This window comes from Glarea lozoyensis, assembly GCF_000409485.1.
Source record: "Glarea lozoyensis ATCC 20868 chromosome Unknown GLAREA18, whole genome shotgun sequence".
Classification (NCBI taxonomy): domain Eukaryota; kingdom Fungi; phylum Ascomycota; class Leotiomycetes; order Helotiales; family Helotiaceae; genus Glarea; species Glarea lozoyensis.
Window position 1 is genome coordinate 1 of NW_007360992.1, and position 12,283 is coordinate 12,283.

The 12,283-nt window shown below is 37.3% G+C and overlaps 2 protein-coding genes across 2 annotated transcripts; both read left to right on the plus strand.

Annotated features, from left to right (window-relative positions):
- Positions 1-5,543: 5,543 nt before the first annotated feature.
- GLAREA_12232 (uncharacterized protein) lies at positions 5,544-7,886 on the plus strand (the record flags this gene model as incomplete). The annotated part of the gene is made up of 3 exons (XM_008083014.1): positions 5,544-5,818; positions 6,190-7,006; positions 7,059-7,886. 3 exons carry the CDS (start codon positions 5,544-5,546, stop codon positions 7,884-7,886), a joined length of 1,920 nt encoding a protein of 639 aa, XP_008081205.1.
- A 33-nt stretch (positions 7,887-7,919) lies between these two features.
- On the plus strand, positions 7,920-11,676 carry GLAREA_12233 (uncharacterized protein; the record flags this gene model as incomplete). The annotated part of the gene is made up of 2 exons (XM_008083015.1): positions 7,920-9,669; positions 9,719-11,676. The coding sequence occupies 2 exons, from the start codon at positions 7,920-7,922 to the stop codon at positions 11,674-11,676; spliced, it is 3,708 nt and encodes a 1,235-aa protein (XP_008081206.1).
- Positions 11,677-12,283: the final 607 nt, after the last annotated feature.

A 12,283-nucleotide genomic window follows, 5' to 3' on the forward strand; every position in this document is an offset into this window, starting at 1 on the left:
CTAGGTTAAAGCTAAGTAAATACGAGTTTAGAGTATAGAAGATAACCTTCTTTAGCTATATTATTAAACTAGAGAAAATAAGTATTAAACTAAAGAAAATCTAATAAGTTATAGATTAGCCGAAATTAATCTATATTAAAGACGTCTAATTATTTCTCGGTTTTAGTAATTTCTACTAATAGTTTATTAAAGAATACTCTAATATAGCGACTCTACTAATACGACTTATATAAAAAGACGTACTATTCTTTATAAGAGAACTCGAGAAAGCTGTCTTCTAGTAACTAAAAGATAAGTTTACTAGTAACCCGGTAATAAGAAGCTTCGATAAAGATAAACTAAGTAGAATTAAGACTAATACCTTAGATACTACTATTAGCGCTATTTACCTCTAGCTAGATAAGTCCGGGAAATAGTACTCTATTACTTATTACTCTAAAAAGTACTCTATAGCTAAATAAAACTATAATATTTATAAAAAAGAACTTATAGCTATAGTTAAATCGTTAAAATATTAGAAGATCTACCTCCTAGGAGCTAGATACCCGGTTAAGGTCTATATAGACTATAAAAATGTATATACGTTCCTTACTTTAAAGAAACTAGATAACTAGAGAATAGTAAGATAGACTAAGGAGCTTACCTATTACGACCTTATTATTAAATATATTATTAGAAAAGACAACTCTAGAGCTAATACTCTAAGTCGCTAGCCCGGATATAAGAATAATAAGGTATATAAAAAATAAGCTATTCTAAAAGAAGATAAGGACGAGAACCTAATCTCTAATACTAAGGTAATTACCGCCCTTATAAAGATCTATAGTCTATAGTATAACAAAATTATAACTACTTAGAATAAAGAACCTAACGTTTTAAAAGAAATATCTAGATATAAAGATAGTAAACTAAAAATACCCGACTTATATACTAAAGAGTTTATCTAGAGGTTCTATAAGGCCTCGGAATATAACTACTAAGAAATAAGAAGAACCTTCTAGAGAATCTAATAGTAATACTATATCGATAGACTTTAATCTCTAGTAAAAGACGTAGTAACCGGCTATAATATATATATCTAGAATAAACTAACGTACTATAGCCCTTATAGACTTATAAGAATAATACTAATTTCTAAACGACTATAGAAGATAATATTATAGGATTTTATTATTAAACTCTCTTTATTAAGAGATCTAATAACTAGTATTAAGTACGACTTAATTATAGTTATAATAGAAAGACTTACTAAGTATATAATCCTAATACTATATAAGGAATCTAGTACTACTAAGAAATTAGCCTACGCCTTTATTTAATATATATTTATAGACTATAGTACTCTAGAGAGAATAATCTCTAACTAAGATAAACTATTTATATCTAAACTCTAGATAGTTATAATAGTATATATAGAAATAAAGTAAAAGCTATTAACCTTATTCTATCTATAAATAAATAGAGAAAACAAGAGAATAAACTAGATAGTTAAAGTATACTTAAGGTATTATATAAACTATAAATAAGATAATTAGGTCGTACTACTACCTATAGCCTAATTTACGTATAATAGTATACCTATAAAAACGATATAAGTATTACCGTTTAAAGCTAACTTTAGTTATAAGAAAACTACGTTCTAAGAACTCTATAATATAAAAGTCGATAACTAGGTAGAAAGGATCTTTATCAATAATCTTTTCTCTCTTTATAAGAAACTTATTAAAGAACTTAAGTTTATTATAGAAAGAAACGTATACTACTATAATAAAGAACGTAGTTAGGAGCCTATACTATAGAAAGAGAATAGAGTTTATTTAATTAAATATAATATTTAAATAAAATAACTAAGCGATAAACTATATAATAAGAAATTAGGACTATTTAAAATTAAGGTACTTAAAGGATACTTAAACTATAAATTAGCTCTATCTAAGAATATAAATATCTTTCTAGTATTTTATATATCCCTCCTCGAGCTAGTACTACCTAGAGCGCTACTAGCTCTAGTTATAGAAATAGAACTAGTAAACTCTAACGTCGAGTATAAAGTTAAAAGAATCTTAGACTATAGACTTATTAGAGGAAAACTATATTATCTAATAAAATAGAAGGACTACTTATAATTAAAAAATATATAAGAACTAATAAATAACCTTAACTACCTTAAGTAGCTTAAGAAGTTCTATTACAAGTATCTAAGGCCTCCTAGAAAGACCTAGGATCGAAATTTAGATTAAGTAGTAATAGGTCGTAAGTAGAGAAGTTATTAAGTAGGGTAGAATAGACTAGTAGTCGCTCTACTTCTACTTTCCTCTCCTTCTTTTCTCTCTTCTTCTCTTCTTCTTACTACTTTTTTCTCTCTAACTCGTCTAACTCGTCTAGTAAGTTAAGACCTACTAAAATTATTTTCTACTTTTACTTATAAAGAAAGCGTTTCTACTTCTTAATATATAAGGCGTAAGAAGTAGCCTCTTATTAGGCTACCTATACCTTCTACTAAAGATCTTATACCTCTTCTTTCTTGGCCTCTAGCTTAGCCTCTTAAGCCTTAATACTCTTCTAGTTAAATTCTATAAGTATCTAGTTTACCTCTTTTATATTATAAGTCTTACTAGTAGTAGTATAGGTACTATAACGACTATAGTTCGGGTTTTATAAAACTATATACGTTTTTCTAGTCTTTTTATAATAAGAATAAGGTACTATCTTTCTTCTAGTTAAATTAATTTATTTTCTAAGGGCTATAATATTAGAATATTTAGTCGTATAGTCGGGTAGTATATTAGAAAGAAGAAAAGTTTATAGCCTTTAACTAACGTATTTCTTAGTTATACTTAAGTAGGCGGACTCGCTAGTCTAAATAGAGGGTAGTATTACGAGTAGCGTCCGCCTTAGTGTCGTAATACTTCTAGAACTAAAAGCCCTAGAATTAGATAAGGTTATAAGAATTAAGTAGTTCCTAGAACTACTATCTAGTAGTTTAATTTAGTTAATATTAGCTATATTTAGGTTAGCGGATAGGCCCCGGTTTTAGGTAGTATTACGTAATAAGTAAGAGTTTAATAAGTTTACTAGGTTTACTATCGAACTTATTAAACTCGTTAAACTTATTAAAACTTAAGTAGAGTAGAAAGTTCTATATAATAATTATAATTTCCTTAAATAGGAGCTTTATACTTAACTTATTATAGTAATAGTATATTATCTATTTAACTTACTCTTATTATAACGAATAGATCTCTAAATCTATAAGTAATACTTTATACCGCTACTTACTATATACTAACCTTACAATACCCTAGTCTACTATCGAGTAGAGAACTAAATCGTTATAATAGAGTCTTATCTTTACTATTAAACTTCTCTATATCTAGTAAGCTAGTCTTTAGCTTTCTAGCTTCCTATAACGTTATAGGAGAAGAAGTAGGTTATTAGTAGAATATTATAACTAGAGAGAGAAGTAGAGCTAGGATCTATAGCTAAAGTCTAGCTAGAGCTTCTAAGATATTCTTTATCTAGACGTCGAGTTATTAAGCTATAGTAATTAAAGCTTACTCTATAGTATATTATACTTATTTAGTACCTAAGACTTAGACTACTAGTTCTCTAATCTAGTCTTTACTTAACTAGTTACTTACTACTAGTTAATTAAAGATAGTCTAAATATTATTCTCTATAAGTAAAGATACTACTAGTCCTCTTAAAGAGCTCTCTTTTACGTTACTTCTTATATTATATATTCTTTTATCTATTACTTCTTTATTACTATTATAGTAACTATCTATAAATCTATAAAAACTCTCTAATAAGCTTTTTAATATTTATTACTATAAAGTCTTTTCTTCTATTATCTAAGATTCTTAGATAGGTAAATAGCTTTTAAGTAAAAACTTTAATTCTACTAAATTTACTATATAATCTTAATAGCTTTATAGTTAGAGTTTTCTTACTCTATTTATATTCTAAGTAGTATACTAGCCGCCTAAATATTATACTATTATCTAATAGGTCGATTAAGCTTCTTACTTAATTATCGTCGTTAAGTATAAGATACTATTATAGTTTCTATATTTCTAGTTTAGGTATTTCTAAACTTATATACCGTTATACGTCCTCTAATTATAAGATAAGAGTAAGTAATTATATTATTATAGGCTAAGCCTTTAGTTAAAGTAGTAGAGTCGTTTATACTAAGTAATAGTTTATAATTACTAAGAAAGAAAGAGAGATAGAGCTATAGCTTCTTATATATAGATAAGGTAAGCGAGGTAAGTTACGTATATATACGTAACTCTAGTATAGGCTATACTAAGTACTACCTTCGAGTCTAACTCGTTATACTCTTAAGTAAGAAACTAGAAATAACCTTATTTTTAGAACTAGAGTCTAGACTCTTTTAGAGAGAGATATTATTATAAATTAGCTATAGCTAGTCTACGGCTCTACCTAAGGCTCTATAGCTAGCTAATAACTAGCTAATAGCTAGGTATATAACCTTAAACGTAATACGTAAGATAGACTAATAGTTAGTCTAGCTAATCTCTAGAGAGAAGTAGTTATATAGCCTACTTCTCTACTCTCTTAGATATTACTTCTTAGTATTTAGTCTTTTAAATAATATACTTCTTACTTACTTACTTATATCTTCTAAACTATCTTCTAATAGTAGTACTTTATACTAGTTTATAATACTATATAACTAGTAATAGTATATACTATATACTATAGTAGTTAATAGTATAAAGTTTATAGTCTATATATTTTCTTAACTTAAAGAGATATCTCTTAAGTATTTAAAGTACTTATCTAAATAGTATCTTATTACTAGTATAATAGTATATATAATAGAGTACTAGTTAAAACTAAGTTATAAGTAAACTTATATATATATATATATATATAAATTACTTAAAATAAGTACTAAGCTTATTAGTTTATTAGCTTATTACTAATATTACTTTATATAGAGTATAAGTCTAAGTAAGTTTAGTTTTATAGCTATATATAAGATATATATAATAAATTTTAGAGATTTTATATATTTCTTTATAAATATAAATAGTATATATCTATATATTTTTAAATAAACACTTACTATCTATATTTATAGAGAAATATACTAGACTTTGAAATTTATAATAATAATTTTTTTACTAATAAATTTTTTTATCTATATATTTTTCTAGAAAAGTAAATTCTAGTATAATATAACTCTATAAAATAATATACTATATATACTATATAACCTTATAAATATATCTATATACTTTAAATCTCTCGAGAGACTTCTATAAACTATACTTTCGAGTAGCCTAAGCTAACTTTCCGTTTACTACCTCTATGTGTAACCAATGTTAGGCTAGACGCCGGAAACCCGCATAATCGTCACCCTTATTCAGCCTTGCTTGTCTTCTACACTCCTACGTCCTCTTCCCAGCTCTAGCTGTCGTAAGCTCGACGGCGACGATGGCGGATGTTGAATGGACGAGACTATCGCGACGTGATCAATTCCCATTAATTGAGTCGATGCATTGCTGACCATGGACCCCGTCACGATCCTGGGGGCCGTGGGATCCGTTGTTGGAATTGCGGCTTTTGGGCTGCAATTGCTCACGTTCCTCGACACATTCGTGTCGACCTATGCCGATCAAGGCGTTGATCTTGAGAGAATCTTAGAGAGTGTTGCAGAAACTAGAAAAGCTCTCGAGTCTGTTCAGGATCTTCTCCTGGAAGAGAGAGCTAATCTTGCCACATACAAGAAGTACATGATCTTCTCAGAAGAAGCTTTGAGGAAGGTCGAAATCACCGCCCATCGGTGCTTAAAAACCTTTTAGAAGATTGAAGCGACAGTCGCACAGAAGGAAAAAAAGGACTTGAATGCGGAGCTCACAACGAAATTGAGGGAATTCCAAACTGGTATTAAAGAGGCTAGGTTTGACGTGCTACTCGAAGCACCACAGCTCCTGCAGATTCAGAAGGGGTATAAGTTGAGGAAACTCCAACGTTTGAGGTGGTTTTCAAGTCTTAAACCACAGCTCGAGAGATTTTGCGGTCAGCTTTATCGGCATCAATCGACATTGACGCTGCTCATTACTGTGGTGTCCGCGGAGATATGAAAGATCGGTAAGCATTAAGTTTGCAACAGCCCTTTAGCTGTGATGGGTATACACAGCTAACCTTTGAAAGCCGCCAAAACCTCGAGGACATATTGAGGGATCCTTATCTGCGCAAGGAAATTGCTGGAATGGCCAAACAGCTGAATTTGACAATGGTAAAACCTTCACCGCCAGATCACTTGGCCCTACCCCCAGATCCACCAAATCTACGAAAGGAAACAATTGTGGGTTCACGGTCCAAGACTAGTAAGTCCAATAAGTCGAATGCTTCTCGTTCCGCGGCAGGAAAGTCACCATCCAGCAGTCGTCGAAGAAAAGATACCAAAGACTCCTCTAGTCACCGAAGGAGACGTCTTCAAAGTCAAGATTCCCTGTTAGCAGGAAATCCAAGCATTTCAAGAGGGCGGACGCCTGAGCCGAATCAAATATTTTCTGGCTTTTCTGATCGACAAGATTACCATCCTAAATCTCGACACAAGAAAACAAGGCCCCTGGCAACAAAGGAAAGCGATATGTCATCAGAAGACTTAGAGCACCCCCCTAAGTTTGTGGAACAAGTGAAAGCAGCGCAAGAAATGATTGCCAGAACTAAGTCGGAAGGTAAGAGAGCCGCGAAGGCTTCGAAATTTACCGTTATAGGCAATCCCGAGACCATACTACCAAAGGGTGAGACAAGTCGCACAACACACGTCTTTCCTGATATACCGATGAGTCAATCACCTCCTCCATGGTTGGAAAAGGACACTCAATCAGTCGCACCGGAAAGCAAAAGCCAGCACTATGGCCCAATCGTCACATCAACGAAGGAGAACGCTGACAGTGTTCCTACTCCCTCGCGACCTTCTCATGCTGTGAAATTTGCGACGACTTATCAGAGACCGTCCGTCGTAAGTTTTGGTAATGTTTTCGTCCGCTATAGTATCATTGACTATCCGATAGACCGAGCCACTTGAATCTTCCACGAAAGAAAATCAGGAATCGGCACCAAACCATAAAGCACATGATCTAGATAGGAAGTTTGATGGAGAGGCTGAGGAACCGTTTGACTGCCATACTCCAGTAGCGGTAGAACCTGTCAAAACTTTTCAAGACCCAAGCCTCGAAGCAAGAACCATGGTTCTTCCTGACACGCCACTTGCACGAATTCTACCCCACCACGAACAAGACATTGACTCTTCAAGCTTACCAATACCAACGATTACAAGAGAGCCACCGGAAAAGCTCGGCCACTCGAGCATCAACACTTTGACTCCTTCTCTAGTTCAATATGTTCCTACCAAGCCTTCTGGTATATACTTAACCAGGCCTCTCAAACCACCGACCGCGAGCATTTTCAACACCTCGGCCGGATTGAACATAGAGAAAGAACTACTTACATTCGCAGATATCAACGGGAGAACGCTTGAGTCCAAAGACATAGAAATTCCCATAGTCTTACCTCCAATAGCCCTAGACCGAGCTCAGGTGCCCTTGCGAAAAGGAGAACCCCCGGTCGACGAGAACAGCCTGACCCTGATCCCCTCTCAAGATACGAAAACAAGAGAGAATTCGGAAGCTGAAGACTCGGACGCCAATTCATTTGTCACAGCTTCCGCATATTGGACACCGCTGGAAGATTTGGCGAAGGAGCTCGATATCGATAAACTGGTCGAGAAAGTTGAAGCACTAGCGATAGATGCTCAAGAATACCCCGACGAACTACCCGAACCCGTCTTGATCGATCCAAAACCCCATTCTATGTCATCTACTCGGGAGATTGATTCATAGGCTGCATTCTCGCCCTCCGAGTGGGAGAAGCGGATGGAAGGACTCAAAGAGTTCACTATAGAACCAACGTCGAAAGGCCGGTCGAATACAGTAGCTTCGAAGATTACTCCCGCACCAAAGCCAGAAGATGATGAATGGAAATTTCTGGGTTCCGTGGAGTCGAAGAAGCACGAAAATACCATCAATGATGTCGTGCAAGAAGGCGCTGCGAAAGAGAAGCAACGTGACATCAAGCACGATGTAGAGGGGAAGCTAGATCCAGTGGATTATAGTTGGGGAAAATTCGGGGCATTCAAGGGAAAGGAGAAGGATAAAACGCCCGACGAGGGTATTCTCAAAGGTGGATCCAAAAAGGAGTCAGGTGAGGCTATCCAACAGCCAGGAGACAAAGATGACTGGGAATTCCGGGGGCCTATAACGACGAAGAAGAAAAAGAAGAAGAAAAAGAAGAAGAAAACCATTCTCGAGGGAGCCACAGTCGAAGATGTACAGGAGGACATATACTGTGAGGCCGAGGACAACTCAGAAGAAATAGAAGAAACTCGGGGCTTAGGGGCTGCCGAGAACAAGAAGAAGATGAAGGATGATAACTTAGAAAGTCCTTCGATAGAGAAACCTAGGTCACTAACTCCTAGCTCTGCCGTTGATTACTGGAAAACTACCACTCTCATTTCCGACTCCCATCCCAAGAGAACGCCTATGGACGAAGATATGGGCGTGTACGAAGATCGTCAGGCGTCTAGTAGTCAGGTCCCATCGCCGAAAACCACTCAGATACATATTTCACATGTCAAAGACCTCTCACAAACATGTCTACAACAAACTTCGGCAGTAGTTCCAGCTCAGATTTCCTCAAATGTAAGATCAAACACGCTGAGATCATCAAAGCCCTTGCCACCAACTTTACCCCCACCAAGTAGATTCGTCGACGTCTTCGAGTTTATGGACCGCCCAAAAGTGGAAGAAATGCCTCTCGCACAAAGCAATGCAAACTCAAATTTCACTATAGGATTATCTGAACACATAACAGCGCCATCGAACACAAGTAGATTCATCAACGTCTTCGAGTTCATGGACCGCTCAAAAGTGGAAGAAATGCCTCTCGCCCAGAACAATGCAAGCTCAAATTCTACTATAGAATTATCTGAACAAAGTACAGCACCATCGAACACAAGCTATAGGATCGCACGTACAGGTAGGACTTGGACCAGATACCCTAACAGCGGTTCCATTTCACGCAAGCGTGTGATGATGGTTGAAGCTTTCAGGCGTATCACCCGGCAAGATTACATTGGACCAAACGACCTCGAGGATATGTATGGCTCCGGTTCCTCGGTCACCGCGTTTGTCATTCAAGGTGCTGAATACCATCAGATTCCTTGTACTGGTTACTTCGCCTTGAGAAGATCCAACTTAGAGAATATTCACACGTCTGGGTCAATTTCTTGGAAGGACTTCGCATTCCTGTCGTATGAAGAGACGCTATCTCTCACTAAGATTACGGAGAACGAAATTGGTTTCAACAAATCCTTGATCCGTTTGAAATGGCTCCGAAAATCGAGGATGAAATTTTGGTCACCTGAAAAGAGGGCCTTAGTAGCCATAATACACAACAACCCAATTTCGTTGTTTGATAGCGATAATCCTAACTCGCGCCAACAGGAACAAACACCTTTTAGCATAACTCGAAATGCTAAATCGGCAAATACAAAGGTAACTTCAGCGGTCGAGAGCAAGCCTCCGGATCAGCCCTTCAATGAAGCTACTACTCGGACAACGAAGGGTAAAGGTCTTTCTTGTCTCCCATCAAGAAAGATGCTGATATAATTCAGAGACCTTTGCTGAAATGACAAACAATTTCATAATTTATGCTGCGTACACGGTTCGTGTTTTTGCGTCAGCGAGCACATTTGGCGACCCAGCGTCGGTACCGCCTTCAACTACGAAAGAGGAGTTCTCAGAGGGGGATATAATGCAACGGATCTCGATATTAAATGAGACCGGGATGCACACCATCGACAAGAAGCTCAAGCTACTTGATGTTCAGCAAGAGGCCATCATCAGAGTCATCCACGGGCTAAACAAAAGCCAAGTAGAGCCCGGATTTGTTTGGAACTTGGCGCAACTTGAGGAAAGTGATGGCCAATCAATCGGATCTCGAGCTGTAACTGTTTACTTAAGAAAAAAGCACACGGGCAAAACTGTTGACGACGCCCGCGCGGAAGCGATACCCGCCAAGAAGAATAAGAAGACAAGAACTGTCACGACTGACAATGTAAAGGCAGCTATGAACGAATCAGCACCTCATGTGGTACCAACAAAGCAGATATCCGAGGAAGAAGATCAGTGGGAATCTCGGAGCGGCACTTGGGGCACAGCATCTGAGAAGGATAAAATGAAGAGAGGCAAGAGTACTGTGGCTGAGGAAAAAGGTTCAAAAGAGCAGTCATCACAAAAGAAGAGATCTCTGTCACCGGAAATACTTCCGCCACCGAATGAATCATCATCCTCGACCAACGGTCGGATTCCTCGCCTTGAACGTTCACTTGCTAATATGGCAGAAATGGCAAAATGGGCACAAGCAGAACTTCAGCTCAAGAAAGACCAAGCAAGTCAAGCTCAAGAAGACAATCTGCCTACATTTGATTCAAAGAAGGCAAGAGAAGAAGAAATGACGACGCTGAAACAGCAGGGAAATCATGGACAATCAAGGAAGCCATCCCCTGTCCTATTTCCAAATAGAGTAATGCCTGAGCCAGCTTCGTACTCTGAACATCCGCAATCCAAAGACGTTGGAAGTGGAGATTTCCCAAACGCTCAGTATCCGTCCAATCCATACCTTCCACAGTCTTATGTACACGGAGGATATCCAACCACCCAACCCTATTTTCAAGGATACCCCTTAACAGGCCAGAGCCCATTCAGACCCGTCCAGCCGTACCGGCTGCCGGATCATGGAGACGCGGGGAGGATGATGGCAGCTGACCCAGATAGTCTTGCGTCTCACATCCCGCCAGATCCTCTTGCAACCCAGGCATCGTATAGTCTCGCACGCAGCTACGCGAACGACATTTACAGCAGTGGTCAAAAGAGACCAGATAGTTACCATCACGGTGTACCACAGTCAGCTTCAGCACCATACAGGCAGGTACCACCAATCGTTCCACAGAATCCGCAGCCACCGAAGGAAGCTCGCTTCTCGGAAAATCCTGTTGTTCCTCCCAAATTAACCAAAGAAAGCCTAACAGCAAAATCAACCAGGCGCTCCGATCGAAGGTCACCTTCGCCATCCTATAGGTTTAGTCAAGACAACCGCAGTCAAGCTCAGGAGAATGGAACAGCACCAAGAACGCACGGAATTACCTCTGCCAATAAGACCAGGTCAAGCGCTGTAGACCAAGATTTCGTCACTAGTCGCCCACTCTCAAATCGCTTTGCGCCACCAATCTCGCAATCCGCGTACTCATCACGAATAAGCCAGCGTCCGCTGCTTGTTGGACGATCGGATCCGTATGTTGGACCTACCGCCTTCGGTCGACGGACAGCAGCCCGGCAGTATCCGGAAAACTATGATGGTAGGCCATTCAATGTGTATGCGTCGCCAATGGAAATCGAGGAAGAAACGAAAATTATGCGAGAATTGTTCCTTGACTGGACCCCAGAAGGCGATGAGAAGAAGGCTGAATCTGAAAACAGGACGGGTATCGATTCAAACGCTTCGAGACCCAATATATTTTCAAGCCAGGGTGAGGGCGACGACAGAAGCAGTGATTCTGACGCATCATCATAGCTCTCGCGCGGCGCTTGCTCTAGGCTGTATAAGAGCTACAGCAATGGAGAGCGCTTTTCAACGAGGCCCCCGGTCAAGAATAATTGGGGAGCTGTAAGTAAAAATGATATGGAAGCAGTCAGGTCGAGATCTGGAAGTAGCTGTTCCGATAGCCCTTAGTCGTACGTTAAACATTAGACTTATACTGAAATAAAGAAATTATAATATATATAAGTAAAGAGAGAAAGAAAGAAAAAAAAGTGTATAAAGAACCTAGTCTGAAATTTAAATAATAAAGAGAAGTTTTGTAAAGAAGTAGTTAATAAAGAAATATTAATAAAAAAAAGAAAGCTAATAGGTTTATATTATTATTTAGTTTTTTAGATATGTAGTAACTAGAAACTATAAAGAAAATAGTAAGAAAAAACAGTAGAAAGAGAAGTATAGTAATAGTATTAAAACAGTACTCCTATATTGTTAATTTAGAAGCCCGTCATTAACTATTATAATCTAACAATTGCAAGCTACCTAGATATCCGAGGGTATTATCTATCAACCACAGTTAGATTAACGCGAGATTAGATTAAGTAATTAAGCAAGTATGAGCTTCTTCCACGATCACGGGTTC